The 25,007-nt window shown below is 45.6% G+C and overlaps 1 protein-coding gene across 1 annotated transcript; it reads right to left on the reverse strand.

The window, feature by feature from the left end:
- Positions 1-3,052: 3,052 nt before the first annotated feature.
- Positions 3,053-23,918, reverse strand: LOC309516857 (receptor-interacting serine/threonine-protein kinase 3-like). Its single transcript, XM_082195806.1, has 12 exons — positions 23,713-23,918; positions 21,765-22,122; positions 19,191-19,351; positions 18,752-18,801; positions 17,213-17,386; positions 16,165-16,247; positions 15,186-15,258; positions 13,813-13,898; positions 13,298-13,361; positions 10,098-10,180; positions 8,043-8,124; positions 3,053-6,745 (listed from the first exon to the last, which is right to left on the reverse strand). Exons 1-12 carry the CDS (start codon positions 23,856-23,858, stop codon positions 6,636-6,638), a joined length of 1,470 nt encoding a protein of 489 aa, XP_082051932.1. The 5' UTR covers positions 23,859-23,918; the 3' UTR covers positions 3,053-6,635.
- Between the last annotated feature and the right edge of the window lie 1,089 nt (positions 23,919-25,007).

Here is a 25,007-nt window from a genome sequence, read left to right on the forward strand (position 1 = left end):
AACTCTGCTCCTGCAAAGTGTCGCAAAAAGGGAAGGGAAGGAAAACCCAGTCGCTTTCTTTTTTCACAATAATGGGAGTTACAGAAAAATATGGCCTCTCCCATCTCTTTCCCAAACTATTTTCCATAAAGGTACAACACACCATTTCAATAAGTTGCAGTCGAAGCTCACTTCCACACTATCCATTTAAATTGTTCTTATACCGTTTTAATAGTCACAGAGAATTCTGGGAACTGTCGCTTGTTGCGAGTGCTGGGAATTGTAGCTCTGGTAGCTCAGCACCCTTAACAAACTACAATTCCCAATCATTTCCCCCTGCTCATGAGAATTTCACAATTCTTTTTTCTTTCTCCTATGGTAGTTTTCAAATGAGTTTGTTTTCTCATTAATTGGTGGGAAAATTGGTGGCGGGAACACGGGATAATTTTCAGCGCAGCAACACCTGCAGCATCTACGGCCTGAGGCAGCTTCCTCAGTCTGTCCAATGGTAGGACTGGCGCTGCTTTTTATAGATCTTCCTCACAACGAGTTTTAACAGGGCAAGGAGGAAGCTGACAAGCAGTTCTACCTTCTGGGCTGATTGTAAGGAAGATGGCAGGCCAGTGGGGATTGGCTGACAGCAGATTTTGGTTGGACGGTGGGCAGTGCCCCATTTGCCCCCATAGAGCAGCCTTCCCTGTTTGCAGTTGTTCATACATGTGTGTCACAATGATAGCTGAAGGAGGAGCTACTGTATATTGCAGCTACCAGTACATGCAGCTGGGTATATTCACATCAGGGACTGACAGAATTGTGGAGTTGGAATGGACCAACTTTTCCACACACCATTGTGGGCATTTGCGCAAGTATTTGTTTACCTGTGTGCACAACCTCACAAGAAAGGTTCTTTTTCGCAAGTACCTTCATTTGTACACACCTAGGCTGAAGGGTGAATCCAGTTTTAAAATATCATTTGGCACCCAAACTAGTTTGCGAAAAAACGTATACCAGGATACATCTGGTTCGGGGTTGGTGCCAAGTGTACAGCCTACCGATGGCAATGAACGAATCTTAAACTGTGGTGTCCACATAACCAAAGCTTCACTCAAGTTAGCGAAACAGGGGAGGTGTGCATAGGATTGCATTACAGTGGTGCCCCGCAAAACGAATGCCTCGCAAGACGAAAAACTCGCTAGAAGAAAGGGTTTTGTGTTTTTTGAGCTGCTTCACAAGACAAATTTCCCTATGGGCTTGCTTCGCAAGACGAAAACGTCTTGCAAGTTTGTTTCCTTTTTCTTAAAACCGTTACAGTAATACAAGGTGCATTGCTTGAAGAGGTGCAGTTGCAACTTGACTTCGAGGAGCAACTCATAGCAGGCGGTGTGGTAGCCTTTTTTGAGGTTTTTTGAAGACTTTGGTGATTTCTGAAGCTTTTCCAAAACTTCTTTTGCAGCCATTTGGTAAGTTAAACTTTTAAAACTTTTTTGGGGGTTTTTGGATTTTGGGTTGGGGTGTTTGGAATTCAAGGACTTGGTGTTGGGGAGGGGTTTGCAAGAATCTGGAAGCTTGTGTGGTTTTTTCTGAATTTTTATGATTTTCTGTGACCATTGGGCCACTCTGCTGTTTTTTTAAAAAAATCTGGATTTGAATTTCTGTGTGGTGGGTGGCTGGGGGAACAGTTGAGGAGGGGGTTCTTCAGCAAGAAGCAAAGAGTGGAAGAGGAACCTTCTTCGAGTTGTCCCCCAGAATCTTAGAAATTGTACTGTACACTTTGTTGATTTTTAAATGTTTTTCTGTCATGTTTAGAAACTTAATTTATTGTTCCTTCAATTTTTGAAATGCTCTTTACAGTATGTGTGACTTTAAAGAGCACTTAATAAACTCTTGTTGTACCAAATTTGGCTTTGTTTGGACTTCTTTTGACCATAGGAACGCATTAATTGAATTCCAATGCATTCCTATGGGATTTCGTGCTTCGCAAGATGAAAAATTCGCTAGACGAAAAAACTCGCGGAACAAATTAATTTCGTCTTGCGAGGCACCACTGTATACATAAAAGCACTTGTTTCACAGTGCAGGGCTTTTACATACTTCTGTAAATCTATATTCGTTTAATTAATATTTTTTTAAAAAGCAGGTTTTTAATTTTTTTTAAGCTGAGGTTTACTCAGGACCCACCACAGGGCACATCCACAACATACAGTGGTACCTTGGTTACAGACGCTTCAGGTTACAGACACTTCAGGTTACAGACTCCGCTAACCCAGAAATAGTATCTCGGATTAAGAACTTTGCTTCAGGATGAGAACAGAAATCACGCGGCGGCAGCGGGAGGCCCTATTAGCTAAAGTGGTACCTCAGGTTAAGAACAGTTTCAGGTTAAGAACGAACCTCTGGAACGAATTAAGTTATTAACCAGAGGTGGTGGTTGTTGTTTAGTCGTGTCCGACTCTTCGTGACCCCATGGACCAGAGAACGCCAGGCACTCCTGTCTTCCACTGCCTCCCACAGTTTGGTCAAACTCATGTTGGTAGCTTCGAGAACACCGTCCAACCATCTCATCCTCTGTCGTCCCCTTCTCCTTGTGCCCTCCATCTTTCCCAACATCAGGGTCTTTTCCAGGGAGTCTTCTCTTCTCATGAGGTGGCCAAAGTAAAACTGTTCTTTTTATAATGTGTGAAACATGTTGTTCTTTCTCCCATCCCCCCCCCAAAAAAAAACTTTGAAAAAAAATTTAAAAATGAAATTTCAGATGGTAAAGGAACAAAAACAATGGTTGCCATGTTTCTCCTGGTTCAGACGGATGCTAGCAACAAGGTGTTAGTGCCACCCGTGGCTTTCTGGGGAGTGTGTGCTTCTCTTGGCAGATTTGTAGACTAAATATTTACAAAGAGGACAAAGCACCCCAGGTGCCATTTCAAAACAGAGGAACTCTGATGACAGAGAGATGCTCCAGCCTGGCATTTCAAACAGCAAAATGAAGCTCCAGCCAGCAGGTACATCACACACTTGCATGCACACTTAAACATCCTTTCCTGATATTTCAAGCGGCGAAATCACAGGAGGCAATGGCTGCTTCCAGATAACCCGTTTTATTGAGCACAGAGTTTTCAGGGATTTCAGACAACATTGGCTGCTTATCCAGCATTCATTCCATTCACTGTTTGCTGGGAGGTTACACAACATTGCATCGAGCCGTTGCTACTCCACACTTTCCTTTTCTTTTAATACTTTATTTAAGATTCAACGATAACAAAAAAATCCACAGTAACGACTACATCAGTTCATTACAATTGACCATCTTTAACAGTAGCTGAAAAATTACAGAACATCACTTTAACTTGCTCAAATTTTCATATTTAACTTTTATCTCTTTCTTAGCAGATCAAAAAGAAAAAGGACCCAAAAAAGGTAGAAAGAAAAAGAAGAAAGGGGGGGAGATATATTTAAAGAAAGAATTAGAAGAAAGAAAGAAAGAAAAAATAAACACATTTGACTTCCAATTAGACTCATTGTATTATTTTTTCTATTTTTCCCCCCCACACAGTTCCAGATTACTGTATTACTTTGTTTTCATCAGACACCAAAAACATTATATTTCTTATTTTACAAGAATCGTTCTAGTTCTGCCAGGAGATGTTTATTGTTACAATAGATTTTCAGATATTCTTTAAAGATTTTCCATCCTTTCTGTACTTTCTGTTTTGGATAACCTCTGACTCTCCTGTCATCATAGCCAGCTGCAGATATTCTATCATTTGGACCTGCCTGGAATAACATCTACAATGAATTAAAAAAGCTATTTAAGTTCTCGTTTAAGAAAAAACCTGAAACTTCCTCCTAGGTATAATGCCACCAGAAATCAAAAAAGAAACTAGACCCCTTATGTACATGACAGTAGCAGCCAGGATCTTAATTGCAAGAAACTGGAAAAGTAATAAAACACCTACGATAAATGAGTGGCTACTCCACACTTTTCCCCATCACTTTCTTTCCTGCAAAAAATGTCCGATTTCTGGAGAAGCAGCACTGTGGTGCAATGACACCCTAGTGACTGTAACACTGCAACCTGAATTTGCTTGTGTGTGGCTGAATCTCACCACTCCCCTCACTTGCCCTGCACTGCACCTTAGCAGAATGATTCTGGCCGGCTGGAACGTGCCCTCGAACTCTGCTCATGTGTCTTTCTTGCCTTGGTAGAGGTGTGTGGGTGCATGGATGTCAAGCAAGCCTAACGTACAAAGGCAAAATCTGCATTGGTTGCTGTACTCATTTTTTCTCCTGGCTGCAACCATGGCCTGGCATTTGGTCCCCAAAAAGGGAATGCAGTCCCTCAGGCTATAAAAACTTAATTCCCCCTGACTTAAGGTGTTGCTTAGCCATCCAGCAAAAACTTTTCCTGGGAGAGTATCGTTAATCAGATACCACCCAAGATGCTACAGGGACTGGACTGTCTGTTCCTGATATGTCCTATGATAGGGTTATCAGATGTCCCCGGTTTCCGGGGACAGTCCCTGGGTTTGCAAATGCTGTCCCCGGAATGTCCCCAGATTTGCAAATGTGTCCCCAGGAAACATGGCAGCGGCAGCCTCAGCAGCCCGGAGCCAGCCTGGTAGCGCAGTTGGCTCTGGCTGACTTCAGGAGCTGCTCGCTGCCGTGGCATCCACCATATTTCCTGTGCCATGGCAGCGAGAAGCTCCTGAAGCCAGCTAGAGCCAACTTCACTACCAGGCTGGCCCCTCCTGGGCAACAGCCACCCGCCCGGGACTCCCAAGCCTCCCTGATCTGTCAAAACAAAGGGGGAAGGGGGAAGGAGATCGGGGAAGGCTCAGGAGTCATGGGTAGGCGGTGTGCCATTGCCCAGTTTTTTTTAAAAAAAACTCTGCGCATTTATGTTTCACAGGGTGCGAAAGAAGGGCTTTGCACCTTTATATAATATGCATGTGTCTTTTGCCTCACCATCCCCACTACTGACTCCCTGTTGCTACTCAGCTTAAAAAAAAAAAAAAAGGTGTACCCGGATTCATTGAAAAAAATCTGGTAACCATATCCTAGGACACTGGGTGGGGGGTAACATCTGATGAAAACACCCACCCACTAGGGCTGGATAATATTTGCTTTTCAACATTGTGATATATTATTGGGGGGGGGGACATCGCAATATACCAATATATCACAATATATGAAATAAATGTAGTATAAAAACCGACAACTGGGAAACACTGGCCTGCGAGCGCTCCAACTGGAGAACAGCCTTTACCAAAGGTGTCATGGGTTTTGAAGACACTCGAACTCAGGACGAAAGGGAGAAACACACTAAGAGGAAGGCACGCTTGGCAAACTCTCACCATGATCAAACCTATGTCCCCACTGTGGAAGGATGTGTGGATCCAGGATTGGCCCCCAGTCACTTACGGACTCATTTTTAAAACGGTGTTTATGGAAGACAATTTTACTCGGCTATGAGTGATCGCCAAAGAAGAAAGATGAAATAAGTATGGAGTCATTGGCTGGCTTCGTGGTTTTTCTGTGCCTGCTCTTGTGATTCTGGGCCCCCCGCAGGAGGCAGGGGAGAGCTGAGTCGGCAGAATTAACAGGGGCTCCACACCTACGAGTGTCCGCCTTAATTCTTGTTGCATCTCTGCCCCTTAACGTAAGACTCCAATTTATAAGCTTGCCTTCCAGAATCCACACGCATTGGAATAATACAGTGATTTCAATTCTATTCTTGCGTCTGCGTTTTTGGGTACCTGGCTCCCCAAAACCTCCGTCCCTGAGCATTACCACACACCAGGCAGGATGCTGAGTGAATGGGGGCAATGACCCAGCGAGACTGTTTTGGTGAGATGAAGTTTGGCATTGAACTTCCAAATTGGTTTCAATACTACAGACTGGCATGTTGCGATCATTCTCCAGAAGGCCTGATATAATATGCCAGAAGAGGGAGGTGTCCTTATTGCGCAAGGCCTTTATTAAGATGTTCCAAGCATTTCTTTCTGCTTTCTGTTTTTCCCATTTTCTCAGAAGTTTATACTTCTGTCTGAGAGAGACATATGCAGTAAATAAGGGGGGAGATTTGCAGTAAACTCGCTTCAGGTGTCTTTTAGCAGCCCCAAATTGGTGGCTGGCTTGCACTCTTTATAAAGACTTGAGGAATGAGATTATCGTCCCTCTTTTATTGTCCATTCCGGGTTGCCCAACCACTGCCATAGTGTCCTTTCTCTTGGCAGATCAAGATGAGCAGATGACAGCAAAGGTTGCAAGGTTTTAGCTGGGGCAATCAGAAAAAGAGCCACCATCTGAATATTGATTCAAAATCCCAAAATGTATCTTATATAATTGACGTTTATTTCTATTCTTTGTATATTGCATTGTTGTCTTATTGCTATGGCCAATGGGCTGATGCAAATAAACATTCATTCATTCATCAATCCATCCCAGATTGGGTTTACGCTACCAAGTCAAAAGCAGTGCCGCTTCTGGATTAGGTGGTGAGGGTGTGTATAGGCCTCGCAGCATGCTTCTAGTTCTTGCGTCCTGATGAGAATTGCGTAGAGAAGAAAGATCACTCTTATGCTTGGAATGCGCATTTGTCCCTTGAAGCGGAGGAAACGGAATTGTCCATAAGAAACTTCCCCACACTCAGCAGGCATCGATTAATGCTCATTCCTGGGTTTGCTCTCATGAACCTGTTCCAGGACCAGGGTGTTATGGGTTCCAATTTGGATTCCTGAGATGCCATGGCCTGTGATAGTGATTCCACCATCTGGGGGGGGGGAGAGAGAAAAAGAGGCTGTTAGTTATCACCTTAACAACAACAGGGGTGACTTTCCAACAAGGCAGGGAGAGAGGAGGATCACAATCTCTGACTGGCGGGCCAGTGAGAGACCCGGAAGAGATGGGCAGCAGGCCTGATCCTGCACGGCTCTTCTTGAGTTCTCTGCCTGTCTGTCTTTTTCTGTCTTGATTTAAGTCTATTCCCTATTATCTTTTTTCCTTCCTGTTTAAGGGGGGGGTCTTTGCTCCAGTCCTCACATATGCATTCAGAAACCTGCATCTCAAACTACATCCTTCCAAAAAAATTGCAGTATTCCGAAAGATTTCAATTACAGCGGTACCTCGGTTTTTGAATGTTTTGGAAGTCGAACGTTTCGGTTTTCGAACGCCGAAAACTCGGAAGTAACTGCTTCAGTTTTCGAATGCTTGTCGTAAGTCAAATGTGCCACTTGACTTCTGTAGTGAGTTTTCCAGAAGTACTGTATTTTTTGCTCTATAAGACTCACTTTTTCCCTCCCAAAATGTAAGGGGAAATGTGTGCGTGTCTTATGGAGCGAATGCAGGCTGCGCAGCTATCCCAGAAGCCAGAACAGCAAGTGGGATTGCTGCTTTCACTGCGCAGCGATCCCTCTTGCTGTTCTGGCTTCTGAGATTCAGATTATTTTTTCTTGTTTTCCTCCTCCAAAAACTAGGTGCATCTTATGGTGCGGTGTGTCTTATGGAGCGAAAAATACGGTAAATGCTTCAGGAAGTAACTGCTTCAGTTTTTGAACATTTCGGAAGTTGAACGGTCTTCCAGAACGGATTGCGTTCGAAAACCGAGGTACCACTTTATATGCAGAAACTCATCTATCAGCAATGGCATTCTGACACCACTGAAATCCTCATGATCATAACAGTTTTATTATTTATAAAACTAAAAAATAGTTTTATGATTTATACCCTGGCCATCTGGCTGGGTTGCCCCAACCACTCCAGGCAAATTTCCAACGCATATAAAAAAAAAAACCATTAAAAAGCATCAAACATTAAAAATATCCCGATACAGGGCTACCTTCAGAGGTCTTCTAAATACGTTTTCTAAGATGGAATCTGAAGCAGGAACTCGTCAGATGACCTCAAATTTGTGGGGAGGTGCATATGGAAAGAGACATCAGGATTCAAGTTGTTTGAGGTTGTGATACTCAGAACACTCAGGCAGGTGCTGAACTGCTCTATTCTGGGCCACAGTTGGTTGTACTGCTGAATGGTGCGGTTGGGTTTTGTCATTTACTTTAGGTACTCACATTCCTGTGGAGCTCTAGGAGAAATAACGTGTGGCAAGAGTGTGTGGCCCTGAGATACACCTTGCTGGGGTTGGTAGAATGACTGGAACACAGTGCCAAGAGGAGAAAAAGAGACAGAGGCAGAGAGAGAGATAAATAAATGGGCATATGAGTATGGAAAGAGAGAAAACAGTGCCCCCCGAAGGAAACATATCCCTGCAGGGTGTTTCCATCACCTCTGATGAAAGACCAGCACCGTAGGGCTCCTCCTCCTTGAAAGCTTTCCATTTCTAGCTGATCAATACCATGCATTTGAAACACAGGCAACAAACACTCAATGCACACAATTCTTCCCCCAAAGAATTCCAGGAACTGCGGTTTGTTAAGGCTGCTGCAAATCCTAGCTGTGAGGAGTAAGCTACAATTCCCACTTCGGAGGGAGCCATGTGGTTTGAACGTTTGTCGGATGTGCTTCAGATGTATGGTGCATCTAAAACAGGGGGAAAGAGTCTGTTTCCCCTCCACTCCTCCATCCCAATCCCCTTTCCTTTTCTGCTACATCTTTTAGACTGTAAGACTGAGGGCAAAGACTGTCTTATCACTGGCTCTGCGAGCCTCCATTTTTTATTTATTTTTTGGCTGAAGAGTGGGATAAATAATGCTTGTCAAATAAATAAACATGAAATGTCAAGAGGGAATCAACTTGGAGCAAACTACCTTTAGGATGTAACAACAACAACAGTAATTTATTATTTGTATCCCGCCGATCTGACTGCGTTGCCCCAGCCACTACGGTCTGCTTCCAGCACATATAAAAACAGAATAAAACATTAAACCTTAAAAAGCTTCCCTACACAGGGCTGTTTTCAGGGCTGCACCCCCTTCAGCACCCAACTTGAAATCTTGTTTGTTTGTATTTGTTTTTTAAAAAACCATTTCAAGCCATTGCAAGTATCTGTTATATATTCTACCATCCAAACAACATGGTAATGTTTTCTGCTGTGTCTTCTGGAAAGCCAGAAGCGTGCTTGTCAGTCTTCCTCTCCCGCAGGGGATTTATCAAGAAGCACACATCCATCATCATCCTTTCTTCTCCAAGCCCAACGCAATCGATGATCTCGCCTCATCCAAGTACAGAAGCTGCCTACCTCTCAACCCCTTATTGCTTAAGTGATGCCGTAAAAACAGTCCAAGGACCTTGGCCAAGAGATAGCTGGGAACGTTGCAGCCCTGGACTAGTGCCTGGAGAACAAAGTGGTCCCTGAAAACAGACCAGGCCATTCATTATCTAAATTAGTCATGGCTGCCTTAAAAAGGACAACCATATAAACCTGGTCAATCGCAACATGACGTCAGCAATGGCTGTACAACCAGTAGGCTCACCACCTACATCTGGTGGCCTGCCAAGGGCTTGATCAAACCTTCTGGTTTTGGCACCCTGGAGAGATCATTCTGTTGGGCTGGCTGGGTGCTGCTGCGACTGCATTGGACTTAAGTGAGTCATAAGGTCATATGTCCCAACTGTCCAATGTTTTACCCAGAACAGTCCACTAGGGGCATTTCTACTATTAAGCAGAGCGAAGCAGTTGATGGTGGGCACTGGGGAACAGCAGTAGATTGCTACGTATTCAGTTTATCACTATTGTATTTTCACTGCCAAAAGAGATGCTGCCACTCAAAGCCAAGTGGCTCCAGCCGAAATGGACTGATCCAACATATGAGGCAGTTTAGGAGGAGTCAACATGTGGTGGACTCCAACTCCCATCACCCATGACCACCGCTGGCTGATGCTGATGGGAATTGTAGTACACAATTATTATTTTTACATTTTCATGTAAGTTTTTAATGTTTGGTGTTTTATTAAGCTTTAATATTTGTCACAAGCAGCCCAGAGTGGCTAGGGCAACCCAATCAGATGGGTGGGGTACAAATAATAAAAATATTATTATTATTATATGGAGGCCACCCGCTGGCTACCCCTGGGTTAAGGAATCCTTTCATCTCTTTCCCAACCCCAACCCCCCTCCAACCATTCTCCTACTCTTATTACCTCCCTATATCGCCCAGTTCCCTTACCTGAGGTTGTGGCCAGAATCCAGGCAGGTAGGGTGGATACGATGGGACGGTAAACGAGTCTGAAAGGGGGCGACGCTTGGGTTCTTTAAAAAGACAAGAAAGCTATTCACTTTTCCCTTTAAGAAAGTAGTTTCCTATGCTTAACCAGGGTCAACCAACACAGTATCCCACAGATGTATGGACTGCAACTCGCGTCCTCCACAACTATTGCTTATGCTAGCTGGGGGATGATGGAGGTTGTAGACCAAAACACCTTGAAGGTGCCATGTTGGCCCACGTCATGCTAGGTCGTCATTAGGCCTTTTGGCAAGTGCCCCATTGAGAGCTGACTGAAGACGGGGATTAACATAAACTCCCTCAGACACTGAAAGCATTGTGTGAAGGGTTCACGAGGTTCTGGTGTCTAGTGGCCACAGCAACAGGTCACAAACTTCCAGGCCACACGTTCAGTGTCCACATAAAGAGCTTGCATGTGCATCACAACACACATTTGTAGGTGCTCCTCCACGTGAGTGGAGTTCCTGACTCGCTCAGGATTCCCCCTCATACAGGAGAGCCCTATGGGCACACAGCTTCTTTACATGGACGCCATATATGTGGCTGAGCGGGGACCATGGCAGCAAGCTAGCCATCACAAGCCTTTTATCTGTGCTTCCTCTGGAACTCCCCTTCCCCCCACTTTCAGTCAAGGGTTCGGGACTTGAAGGATAAACTTGTTTGTCCTCTCCCCATCCCCTGACGCTCAAATTAATTGAAGATTAAAAAAAGGTTCTGGTGTAAACTGGAGTGGGGGAAAACCTCAGCCCCGCCAACTTTTCTGTTCTGTTGCAGAAACTTGCTTCCCACAGGCATCTGACTGGCCACTGTGAGAACAGGATTCTGGACTAGATAGGCCTTTGATCTGATCCAGAAAAGCTCTTCTTATGCTCTCAAGGACAAACTGTTCACAAACTACAACTGGAAGGTGAAGTTTGGCCTGTTTTTCTACAAGACTTGCTATATTCCCTTGATAGGTTCCTCCACTTATGGGATGCAAAGCCCCAAACCATTCTCCAGTGTGGAAAAACCCAGTTCACAGCATGTTGTGCCTCATTTTGGTTCCAAGCTTTCTCCCTCCTTTGCCTAAAGCAGGAAGTCCCTCATCATATTAGAACTTGGGTTCATCTCATGAAACTTTTGGGTGGGACGTTTTAAGGCTGGAGGACAAGAACAAGCTTTGCCATGCAGTGTATAATTTGAGGAACTCATCAGTACAAAATGTGGGGGTGGCCGTAAGCTGTAGGTTCTAAAATCCACTTTAGATGATTCTAGAAGCAGCAGTGGAGCATTGTGGGTAAAAGGGGGGGGGAACAAGTGGGGCATTGTGGAGTGGGGAAGCGCTTTCCAACAACAGGGAATGTGATCACTGCTGCTAAATTTGCCCTATGCTTTGCCCCTCACCGTGCCCTTGCACACACACACACAATCCCTTTAAAAAATGTCCCAGTTCCCAACTTCACAGCTTATGAACAGGGAGGTAAAGTTGGAAGGAGCTGTCAAATTTCTCTTCCAGACATGCCAGTGCTACATCCAGTTACACACAATTCTAATTCTCATCCACCTTGACCTTCATTCCCCAAGGCATTTCCCTTTTAAAATCCCCTTTTTTTACAAGGAGGAAGCGCTCGGCTGCACCTAATTTTCTGAAAGGGAGCAAAAAGCCACAGCGGTACTGCAGAGACTTCCTGGGGACTGCAAGTGATAATTAAAATGAGAGCAGCCAGCCAAGCTAGTCTGATGACAGATGCACTTCCCACTAGGAACAGGTGTGGTGTTTTTCCCCTCCCCCCCCAAAAAAAAAGTGGGATGAGCTTTTGCTTCTCTCCCACCATTACTCTTCTAATGACACACATATCTGGCTGCTCTGGCTCCAGTACAGACTTCTACCCCTTCCCATTCACTGGACAAGCCCCCCAGAATCAAATGGCTGGACTGGTGGGAGGGAGATGGCTTCGCAGTTGTCAGAAAGTCCAGGCAGTCAGAGCTCCAAGCAGGTCAAAAGCACTTGCCAATTTGGACTATGCGGAATTGGCAAAGCTAGCAGCCAAAATAAGAGAACAATTATGATTGTTTTGTCGAAGAATAGAAGCTTTGGGGGGGGTTATTTAAAGATATACTATAGCATGATGAACTTGCAAGCAGGATTTAAATTATGAGTCACAGAAGGAATGAGAGATTATTGTATTGTTGTTATGGTATATAAAAGATAGAAGGATAGGGTGCAGCAAAGGGGGAGGAAAAAACCCCCATGGAAAATAGGTTGAGAGGTCAACAAAATGAAAGAAAAATTCATGATGTATTGGAGTCCTGAAAAGTGGCATCCTCAGTTTTATGCTGCCAGCCTGCTATATTCCACAATAATAATGTCAGAGATTGTTTTTGTTGGTGTGATTTTTGCTGGTGCAGTCTTTGTCATGTGGAAGATGGCCAATTCTCAGAGTTTACCAATGGTCTCGAGAGATTTGCATTACTTTCTCATTTTGTGAGATTTTATTTTGGGGTGTACAATGTTCAACTTTTGAGAATTTAATAGAATAGATTTTAAAAAACAACAACTCCTGGAGAGAGGACATATTAGATGCCCATAACGAGTTGGATTCACTTTGGAAGCCTGTATACCTGCCTAAATGAAGTGAGTGTGGTTGTGAAGTGGATTTGCTGCCCAAAGGTGGTGGCATGTCTGTATCTTATCTTCACTCTGTATCCCTGTAATACATGGGTGGGGAGCCCCAGGCCCAGGCCCCAAATGTGGTCCTCCAGGCCTCCCTAACCGCCCTTGGAGCTCTCTGCAAATGATGCTTCCTCCTGAGGCAGCACCTCTCACTGGGCCAAATGTTCAACCACCTCAAGTACTTTGGCATGGCTAGAATGTGTCCTGGGACTTTGATAGTGTGAGATGAACCCTGTTTGAGGGGTGTATGAGCTTTGGGGGGCTTTTGAATACCTGAATAGCTGGAATGCAGGCTACCATACAAAGGTAAGAACTGCATCCCTTGCTTGGCCCACATTTTGATTCTGACCACCACACACACATTTGCCTTTGGCATCTGTCCGCTGGAAGGTTTTGCTGTAGGGAATGGGCCCTTAGGGTGAGAACAGTTCCCCACCCCTGCTACAGCAGAAAGAAGATCTACTCCCTTTTAGAAAGGCAGAAAAATTACCTGCATGCCTGGGCCAGTTTCGAATCTTCACCCCTTCGTGAGGAGGCGATCCATAGCTCGGGTCCTCAGCAAATTTGAAGAGTAAAGCATTAACGTAATTGGAAGTGGCCCCACATTTGAGACCCCTAAGCATTCTGTTCACACCAGTGACTTGCTGAATCGTTTTAACTATCTTTCCCAGTCAAGAAAAGGCTGGTGTCCCAGTCGATCCTTCCAAGGTGAGTTGGCAGGGCAGATGCCAGCACAGCTGCCATTTTGGATTTGATCAAACATGAGTGACACAGCCCCTGCATGTGTGTGCAGGGGATACAAGCCTTTCGTGCTTGTGTAAGAGCTTGGCCAGAAACCAGTTCAGAGCTGGTGGCCCTTCACCGTCCCTCACTGAGCCCTCACTGTCCATTTCCACCCAACAGTTCCCACAGCAACCCCAACCAATGGCTTCTCTCTACTCCATTTGCCCAACCCATCCAACTCTCCTCAGCCTCGATGGGTAACATTGATAGCAGTGGCCTTACTTTCATGATCCGCGCGCTGTGACTACGGTGAAGCCCAGATTTCCCTTCTCGGTTTATTTTGGAAAAGTCTCTCATGGGTACAGCCTCTGAAAGGAAAAGGAAAAGTGGGTGGGTGGGAATAAAGGCAAGTGAACACAGTACATTTTGAAGAGGACAAGGTGACATTCCCTCATGATTTGCCTGTGACAAAAGGGCAGTGTTGATGAGGCCTAAATCCACACATAGGCCAGCAGTGGCTGGTGCCCATTGGGGCTGGTGGAGAGGAAGGAAGTAGCTGGAACCACAGACAATGGCAGGCACAGACACCTAATTCTAGTTTTGTCCCCCAACCTTTTCCCTACAAGGAAAACATCACAAAAGAGAAGCAAGCTGGCAGGTAGTTCTACCTCCTGGGTGTAAGGCAGGCAGGTGGGGCTGGCTGAGGAGAGACTTGAGGTTTGTTGTGCCAGCTCTTCATCTCCATTGACCCACGCATACCCCACATTGCAGTTTTTTCTATGAGGACTTCCTGTCCTCCAGGATGCAAAATTAGGGAGAATTTTGACAGAGGGGCAAGCAGAGACGAGGCAAAACCCTGGGCATACTACAGTGCCACCAACAATCCAATTCAGAGCAAGAGCCATTATTTCTGCCTTTGCTCTGAAGCCTTGTGTGCAGGAAAAGGCACCTGCTAGCCCCCTTCCTTTAGGAAGAGGGAGGTGAATGTCTCAGGTGGCTGCTACTTGTTCTCATGAAAGGGAAGCAGGTTGTCCTTTTTCTTATTATTGTGTTTTTTACAGCCAGGAAGAGGCACTTGCTGCATTGACTACCCCAGGTGCCCAAACAGGAAGGCTACCCTTGGCCCTCACCTTGACTTGGGGGTGAGGAAGAGGACAGCATTTACTGTTTTCACACGTTCAGGTAGGTAGCCATGTTGGTCTGATGCAGTCGAAAAAAATAGAAAAAAATTGTCCAGTAGCACCTTAGAGAGCAGCTAAGTAGTTCTGGGTATAAGCTATCTTGAGCATGCATACTTCTTCAGATCTGAAGAAGCCTGTGTATCTAAAGAAGTGTGCATGCACACCAAAGCTTATACCCAGAACTACTTAGTTGGTCTCTAAGGTGCTACGGGACAATTTTGTAATTTTTTCCAGTTGTGTCAGACCAACACGGCTACCTACCTGAAAATGTGTGTGTGTGTGTGTGTGTGTGTGTGTGAGAGAGAGAGAGAGAGAGAGAGAGAGAGAGAGAGAGAGAGAATAATAATAAATAAAACTCTTTCTCACTTCTGCACACCCATTACCTCAGCAAGATTTGTGCTGAAGTTTCCCTTAGTCAATTACTATTTTAGAAGTAGAAAATGCTCCCAGACCCATTTCACAAACCCCACTCACCATTTTGTCTGTGTGGAAACTCTTCCAGTCTCAAAGTCCTAAGCTGCTCCTCATTTGAAGGAGAGCTCGCCATCTTTAAATGGGACCAGAGGAGAGAAAACACCATGTGACAGACAATTTAAAGGGCTTAAATCCAAAAGCACCATTCTCAGGTACCATACTTGGTTTCTGACAGGGCAGTCCCGTCCCCCCCCCCCAGTCTTCATCACCCATTATGGACTGGCAGTGCTTTTTTTCTTTTAAAAAAAATTGTTTAGGAGTACTCTCATTTTGACTCAAGAAAATCACCACTGTATAGTTCAAATTGGGGGAAATAAATTCAGTAAATTGACAAAAGTACAAAGATTAACAAAATGCTTAGGGGTGTGCATACCCCTGCATCCCCCCAGAAAAAAGCACTGTGGGCTGGTATTATACCTAACCATTTTCGACCTTTACCTTTAAAATGTATAAATTACTTCCTTAGGTCTTCCAGATTGCTGTTTCTATACCTTCGGTATTATTATTGTCCTCTTGTTGTATCACTTTTATTTTTTCTGCACAAGTATTGCCAGGACTAAGTTCACAGCCAAGTATTGTTATGTATGTTGTGTTTGTTGTTACGTATTTCTCATTTGTCTGAGAAAATTTCAATAAAATTATTCTTAAAAATGATTGTTTTGTTGATTAAATGGACTTTTTAACCAAGGAAGGGGAATGTCCACATTGTCGCAACTGGGAGCTGTTTTACCACAGACCAGGCAGACAGTGTGTGTGTGTGTGTGTGTGTGTGTGTGTGTTTAAAATGATTGTCTGTTGCAGCTTACTGAGGGGATATAACAAGGGAGAATTTAAAAGCAACAGCGACCTGACATGGACGAGATAATCCTCGTGTTCCCCGGTGCTCTATGATTCTATTATTTCTCCTCAGTATTATCTATGCAAGGTAAAAATAGAGGACTCCTACCACCTGGTGGCTGTCTGAAAAAGTGCAGCTTACCAAGCAATCCTGGACTTTGCGCACGGCGGCCACAATGTGACGTTTGTACTGGGAAAATGCATCCTCTGTGTTTTCGCTGCACTCTAAGCAAAATGGGGGGGGGGTGAGAATGAGGGAAGGACTTTGAAAGACAATTGTAATTATTCAACATTGCTTGTAGGGTTACAAGAAGTTTTGTAAGGAGGACTTTATAAATTATTGTGGAAAGGATTAAAAATACTGTAGATGATGTAAAAGAGGATTTAGAGCAATAAGTACAGTTATAAAATGCAAAAATATAGAGGAATTTAGAAAACCATTAGAAGGAGTTGAGGGAAGTCTTAGGCTGTGATAGCCAAAGATTTGTTATGAAGTTGTTACGATGGAAAATTTGTGCAAAAAACAACATAATGTGTGTATGTATAATAAAAAGAGAATGAGAGAAGGACCTGCAGAGATCTCAAGCCATTTACGCATCCACGGGTAGGGTGGGAGCTGTGCATTCAGAATCACACCACAGTTACAAGTAGCACAAGCACCCTAGTTTTGCCAGTGCAAAAGTCTTTACCAGCCAGCTGAAGAACAAGCGAAAGAGCCCCAAAGCCTAGGAGCACCCACTGAGAAGGCCCTCTCCCTAGTACCCAATGCATGCAGTGCTGTTTCCATTCCACTGCAGTTCAGGTTCTGCAAAGATGTTATTTGTTCACCATGGCCAATTTTAATAATGTAATCCATTACATTACTGCTATATAATTCCACACCATTCATTCTTATGGAGCAGAGAGTAAAGTCATCAGTAATGTACTGGGTGGGTGGGTGTGGAATGACAGCAAATAGTGGACTTGGGGGGGGGGGATTGATAACAGTGAATACTACTTGTATTCGAATACCTGATTTCTATTCCTGTTTGCAAAGGGACATATGAACTGATGTGATTTCTGGTACTGTTTCCCATTTTGACTAAGTTATCTGTCGTAAACCACTATCACCTTTTCAAATTAAATGTAAACATTATATTCCACAATGTTAGCACTCTTGTGGGGCGGGGGGAAAGGGTCGCATTTATTACCTCGGAAGGACGGCCTTTGGTCTTGGTTGTGATGCCAGCAGAGTTTCATCAGCCTGATCAATTCTTCTAGTTTCAACACTCTATTTACCATCTTCTCCAGCTCCTCAGTACTGGGCCTTTGGCCTTGGGGGATCAGTGACTTGATGATGGAGCTCATATTTCCAGGGGGGACATCTAATCAGACACGGAAACACATTTGTATGCAAAATATTCTGAATAGGCCATGGAGATTTGCACAAGGCCCGGTATAATAGAGGAATTCATATGCAGTTCTCTGGAGTCCGAGTCCCAGTAGTATTGACTAGGGACATGGGTGGCGCTGTGGTCTAAACCACTGAGCCTCTTGGGCTTGCCAATCAGAAGGTCAGCAGTTCAAATCCCCACAACGGGGTGAGCTCCTGTCGCTCTGTCCCAGCTCCTGCCAACCTAGCAGTTCAAAAGCACACCAGTGCAAGTAGATAAATAGGTATCGCTGAGGTGGGAAGGTAAACGGCGTTTCTGTGCGCTGCTCTGGTTTCCATCACGGTGTCCTGTTGCGCCAGAAATGGTTTAGTCATGCTGGCCACAGGACCGGGAAAGCTGTCTGTGGACAAACGCCGGCTCCCTCGGCCTGAAAGCGAGATGAGCGCCGCAACCCCATAGTCGCCTTTGACTGGACTTAACCGTCCAGGGGTCCTTTACCTTTTTACCTTTTAACTAGTATTGACTACTCCATCCCGGCTCTTTTATAAGACATGACAATTTGCGGATTAATTGGGGAGGGGGCAGGCCAAATTTTGAGCAGTTTGAAGGGAGGGGATTTAAATGGCACATGGCACCTTAGTGTGGAAACGAAAAAGCTTCATTGCATTGTCTACACTGAGTGGCAATGGCTCTCCAGGATTTCTGACAAGGTCCTCTCCTACCTGGAGATCCCGTTGGGGATTGAACCTGTGACCTTGTGCATGCAAAGGAGATGCTCTACTACTGGGTTATTGCTCTTTCCCAAAGGCTTCCCCTGGTTTCGTCAGACACCGTCAAGGGCCAAATTTAACAGCTGAGGAAAAAAGCATGTGGTACAGTCCTCTTCAGTAGAGTGCACCACATGATAATGCAGGGGTGGGGACCCTATCTGGATGTTCCCCTGAATCCAGCTGGCATCTCAGGGATGCAGGTGAAGAACATAAGAAGGACCACACTGGGAGCCCATCCAAGTCCATCATCCTATCCTCACAATGGCCAACCAGATGCCTATGGGAAGTCAGATAGCCTGGCCTGAGCGCAATGGCACTCTTCCCATTTGTGAGTCCCCTCACTGGTATACAGAAACATATTGCCTACGACAGTGAGCAACATATGGACTGTTGCTGGCAAAGGCTGCCTTAGCTAATCCTGTCTAATCACTGGATAGGCTGAATCACACACACACTTTGCAGCGCTCTGTTAGGCAGCTGCTTTCTTTTCCTTTCTTGCGATGGTGCCTGTTCCCACCAATAAATATAATTTCCCAGTAGTCTGCGAAATCTCTGACAGGTAGAAAGAAACCGGAAGAAGACTCACTTGAGTAAGGGTCTTCGCCAGTGAGCAACGACCACATGAGAATCCCATAGCTGAAGAGAGAGAGAGAAACAAGAGAATCAGGAACTCGGGAGAGACTGCCCTGCACAAGATCCTCTTCCTGTGTAGACCAACCTTTTCCATAGCCCCATTCCTTGCTCCATCTCACAAGCTTATCCAGCGTTTATGAGCAGGGAGCTCGCACACTAAAGGGCTATGGTCAAACAGGCTGAGATTCTACCACTGAATGCTGGTAGCCAATGCCAGACAGAAAGGAAAAGAGCACAGTAGAATTTATGGGACTACTGGGTTACCCCATGTAGATATCAGTAGCTTTCATTCAGAAACTGGCTTGTCATGCCAAATGACCCTCAACTCTATGTCACTCACGTAATTGCAGTGCCCCCTGTTGCCCGACACAGGCAATGCAACCCATGTTCACCTGTAGACATCTGTGCCTGGGGTCGGCTTGTAGTTCACATTGGTGAAAGCCTCAGGGGGCATGAACTCCAGAGTCCCGCCATACTCTTCCTCTTCCCTGGATCTGATGCTGGCGTTCCGAGTGGTCCCTCGCTTGAACTTGGAGAGCCCAAAATCAGCCACCTGAACCAAAAAGATAGGGGGGGAGGTGACGTAAGCAGTGGCTGGAGAATGAGATGCACCCATTTCACAGAAAGAAATTGGAACAACCTGAGTCATCCAACCTGTAGGAAACAACCTGAGTCATCCACCCACGCAATTATACATTGCAGAAGACCGACTCCACCTTCTGTTACGTGATAGCTGGGATGCCTCATGCAGAAGCAATTCATAAAATAAAATAAATAAATAAGAACAATCTAATCACTTCCACCAATTGAAAAGCTAAGAAGACATTTGATTTATGAGGCTAGTATATTGCTTTAAACTAAACAAAAGCCTTTGTAGTGCAATATAAAGGTAAAGGTAAAGGTACCCCTGCCCGTACGGGCCAGTCTTGCCAGACTCTAGGGTTGTGCACTCATCTCACTCTATAGGCCAGGAGCCAGCGCTGTCCGCAGACACTTCCGGGTCATGTGGCCAGCATGACTAAGCCGCTTCTAGCAAGCCAGCGCAGCACACGGAAGGCTGTTTACCTTCCCGCTGGTAAGCGGTCCCTATTTATCTACTTGCACCCAGAGGTGCTTTTGAACTGCTAGGTTGGCAGGCACTGGGACCAAACGACAGGAGCGCACCCCGTGGCGGGGATTCGAACCACCGACCATGTGATCGGCAAGTCCTAGGCGCTGAGGTTTTACCCACAGCGCCACCAGTGCAGTATATAGTGCAATATACTGTAATGCAATATACTCAGTGCTATTTTTCTATTTAAAAAAGAACACACCATGAGCACCTCCCTTGTTCTCTTATAATGGCAAGGGCTCCCACCTGAATATATTAAAGCAAGCTGCTGTTACTTGTCTCTTTAGTGACCTTAGGGAGCTAAGTGTGGTCTAGTGGTTAGAGGTTTGGACTAGGACCTAGGAGACCAAGGTTTCAATCCCCACTCAGCCAGCCATGGTCATTACAAGGATGACATTTGGGGAAAGTGGGATATAAACATGGGATATAAATGTAATTAAAATAAAATAAAATACAGTGGTGCCTCGCAAGACGAAAAGAATCCGTTCTGTGATTCTCTTCGTCTAGCGGTTTTTCATCTTGCGAAGCAAGCCCATTGACGGATTAGCGCTATTAGCGCTATTAGCGGCTTTTAGCAGCTTTTAGCAGCTTATCTGCTGATCGGATCAGCTGATAAGCGGCTTAGCGGCTTAGAAAAAGGGGGGAAAGGGGAAAAAACCAGCAGGAACTCGCAAGACATTGTCGTCTTGTGAAGCAAGCCCATAGGAATTTCGTTTTGCGAAGCACCTCCAAAACGGAAAACTCTTTCGTCTAGCGAGTTTTCCGTCTTGCGAGGCATTCATCTTGCGGGGCACCACTGTATTTGAAGCACTCTTGCTAACCCTCTGAGGGACCTTGGAGTTCTGCAGATTGGATTTTGGAAACCACTGCTCTATGTCAAACAGTTGTCCCCTTAAGACAAGGACAGGGAACCCATGCCTCTTCCACCAAAGACGTCATTTGACTACAACTCCCATGTTCCCCAGCTGTTGGGTCTTGCTGACTGGGGCCCAACAACCCCAACAACATCTGGAAGTTCACAAGTTCCCCACCCTACAGGAAGTCAACTGATGGTCCTCGTAAACGTCTAATCCCCGGTCTGGATCACTTTGCTAAAGTTTGTAGCAATTATAAGCATCACTTTCTCTAAGAGCAAACCGCCCTATCTGTCTTCCTCTGGCATGAGAAATGAGTCGCAGTTTCCACTTTCCAAAGCAGTCCATGGTGCATCTACAACAGCACAACTGGATGGCTCGGCTGCAACAAAACATGTTCTTAGTCCTTATATTCCATGCAGGTCTTCTGCCTTGTTTTTGTACCACTCCGTAAGCTTCACTGAAAGTTTGAAACTCACTCAGAGGTAGCAGAGAATATCAGCCTGCCCAGAATATCAGGCCTGGAAACGATGCCTTATGAGGAACAGCTAAGGGAGCTGGGCATGTTTAGCCTGGAGAAGAGGAGGTTAAGGGGTGATATGATAGCCATGTTCAAATATATAAAAGGATGTCACATAGAGGAGGGAGAAAGGTTGTTTTCTGCTGCTCCAGAGAAGCGAACACGGAACAATGGATCCAAACTACAAGAAAGAAGATTCCACCTAAACATTAGGAAGAACTTCCTGACAGTAAGAGCTGTTCGACAGTGGGATTTGCTGCCAAGGAGTGTGGTGGAGTCTCCTACTTTGGAGGTCTTTAAGCAGAGGCTTGACAACCATATATCAGGAGTGCTCTGATGGTGTTTCCTGCTTGGCAGGGGGTTGGACTCGATGGCCCTTGTGGTCTCTTCCAACTCTATGATTCTATGATTCTAAGTGTGCACACAGGCAATGACTCTGAACTGCCCACTCCACTTACGGAATGGGAATGATGCAACTCACCCGGACGTGGAGCTCCTCATTCAGTAGAACGTTGCTTGGCTTGAGGTCCAGGTGTAACAGCGGGGGTTTGAGGCTGTGGAGGAAATTCATCCCCAGGGCTACCTGGTGGAGGATGCGGATTCGCAGGGCCCAAGGCACAAAAGGGACCCGGTACCTCAAGGCAGACAGGGTGCCGTTCTCCATGAACTCCATCACGAGGCCCAGATTCGAACCAGCAGCACCGCTGAAGCCCGCCAGCTTTGTGTCCGCTTCCACTCTGCCCACAAAGAGGCCAAAGAGACGCAGGACGTAGGTAAACCGTGCCTCTTCCATGGCCCGGGCTTCTTTCAGGAGTTCCTCCTGGGTGAACGATGTATTGCTGCAGGAAATGGCGGGGGGGGGGGAGTAAAAGAGTCAAAAGTGAAGGTAGAATAGCAAGAGGAGAAAGGGTCTGGAGACTGAACCTACTCTGAGAATGGCTTCAAACTGGGATTACCGACCTCATAAATCTCACAGCCCCTGAACCTGTCCAGACTGAAGTCACAAGAGGGGTGGCTGTTTGTGGACTGTTCAGTGTGCTGTGATGAAACCAATCCTACAATCTCTGGAAAGGCTTCTTCCCCTGAAAAAAAGGGGACTCAATTTTTCAGTCTCTGCCTCAAGGCAGTTTAGAGTTTCTTTAGAATTAAGTTGAGCATGGAGCTAAAAGGAAGCTAAACTATGGCACTCGCTCCCACAGGAGGCTGGATTGAAAAACCAACTTAGATGGCTTTATAAGAGGAATGGACAAATTCATGGGAGAGGGAGCTATTGATGGGCCCACGAGCCACAATGGCTATGATCTGGCTCCACAGTTGTGGAGTTAGTTTAACCGACTTTGTGGTCCCTGCAAGGTGGTGTGTGTGTCTGTGTGTCTGTCTCTGTTGTTGTGTCTTCTTTCAATTAAGCATTTCTCCAGTGATTGCTGAACTGTTAAATGGACTCAGGTGAGAAAGCGAGGTTGGGAGAACCTTCAACTCTTTCCTCTTCCCACCTATTCTGCTCTTGAGGAGCAAGACCACCTTGTTTATTTTAAAAATTCATTGGGGGTGGGGAGATTTTGATCAGAGCAGCGGTATCTGAGGAAGGGGAAAATTATACCTCTCCCCCATGCCGTTTTCTGGATTTAAAATCTTTTTTCACCCCACCCCAACCAAACCCTAGTGGAGAAATAAACACAGGTATCTGAATAGTACCAATATGTCCAACCCCCCGCCCCCCCCAAAAAAGGTCTAACAGTAGTGTGTGAGAGAGAGAGGTTTTAGATAAGGAAAAAAGAATGTCCATTGCATTGTCACAAATCAGAATTCTCTAATGGATCACCATCATCATTTCAGTCCACCATTATTTATTGCACGGCCTTCAGAAATATCTGCTTTAAAGAAGGAGTGGGAAACAGAGGCAAAAGTAGCCTGGGAAACAAATGTAAACTTAATCTTTCTAGAATAGGATTTGCACACAGGATGTGGTCTGGGGAAAGTCCCAAGGGCCTCATAGAGAGGGCTGGGGGGGCACATTTTGCCCCCCAGTGCCGACATTCCTCATCCGTAGCATTTAGGACTTGCATTCGTAAAAGCTTTTATTCTATCTACCGTAGTAGAATTCATGTACAGTGGCACCTCGGTTGTCAAACGCTTCGGATGTCCAACGTTTCAGCTTTCGAACGGCGACAACCCGGAAGTGAATGCTTCCGTTTTTGAATGCACCTCAGATGTCAAACTGTTTCCGAGGTGCGTGTCTCCATTTTCTCAGTGGATATTGCTGACCGCCCATTGCGCCTCGGTTGTTGGACATTTTGGAAGTTGAACAGTCTTCTGGAACGGATTACATTCAACAACCAAGGTTCCACCGTATGAGGAGAGAGGAACAGTACCTCCTTTCGCTAACTCGCTCGCTCCTCACCCACCCAACCTCCACCTGCTCCCAGTACCTGTTGAGAATCTTCACAGCAACATCGATCCTCCAGTCTTCGTGTCGAGCTCGGTAGATGGTCCCAAAGGCTCCTCGGCCAATACACTGCCAGTCCCTCAGGTGCTGGTCGGTGATCTCCTCATAGAACTTGTTTGGAGCAGCCATCTTTCCCGAAGGGTCATCTGCCAGCAGCGAAGCTCACTCAGCAGTGACTCATGCTATAAGGCCTGCAAAGGGGGATTTTTTAATGAAATCATTTTTGTTGGTTTTACAAATACAAAGTACAAATAAACACAAACTAGTAAAAACATAGCTGTATACAGTGGTGCCCCGCAAGACAAACGCCTCGCGAGACGAAAAACTCGCAAGACGAAAGGTTTTTTCGTTTTCGAGTTGCTTCGCAAGACGAATTTCCCTATGGGCTTGCTTCGCAAAACGAAGCTTGCCCCCACACCCCGGACCTCTTTTGAAGCAAGGGGCGGTGGGGAGAAGATCACTTCTCCCCGTTGCCAGCCCCGCAATCTCCGGGGACAGAGGGGAAGGCGCGCGCGCGCCTTCCCCTCTGTCCCCGGACCCCTGTTGAACCAAGGGGCAGCAACGGGGAGAAGCGATTCTCCCCGCTACCCCTTCCCTTGCTTTAAAAACAGGTCCCCTCTGTCCCCGGACGGTCTCCATAGGAACGCATTGATTGATTTTCAATGCATTCCTATGGGAAACCGTGCTTCGCAAGACGAAAAACTCGCAAGAAGGAAAAACTTGCGGAACGAATTAATTTCATCTTGCGAGGCACCACTGTAAAGAGATTCTCCGAATCTCGAGACTTCTCCCCATCCCTCCATGGGGTCTCATTTTAAACATCCACAACTGCATATTCATCCGTACTCCGGTTTTTATATCAAACGATATTGTCCACAGTGATTTTTACACTACAAGTGAATCAAAATCCCGCTTTTTGTCTCCATCTGCTTACTGTGGTCTCCTAAGTAACTTATAAATTTTTTTATAAAGTTTTTATCCTCTTGGTTTCTGAGTTTTCCAGTCAGCTTTGCCATCTTGCCATAGTCCATTAGCTTGGTTTGCCACTCTTCTCTGGTAGGGACTTTGTCTTCTTTCCAGCTCTGGGCTAAAAACATCCAGGTGCTTACATGTCCGTCTAGCCCATAGGTAGGCAAACTAAGACCCGAGAGCCGGATCCGGCCCAATTGCCTTCTCAATCTAGCCCGAGGACAGTCCGGGAATCAGCGTGTTTTTACATGAGTAGAATGCGCCCTTTTATTTAAAATGCATCTCTGGGTTATTTGCGGGGCATGGAAA

The sequence above is a fragment of the Podarcis vaucheri genome, assembly GCF_965113315.1.
Source record: "Podarcis vaucheri genome assembly, chromosome: 13".
Taxonomy (NCBI): Eukaryota; Metazoa; Chordata; class Lepidosauria; order Squamata; family Lacertidae; genus Podarcis; species Podarcis vaucheri.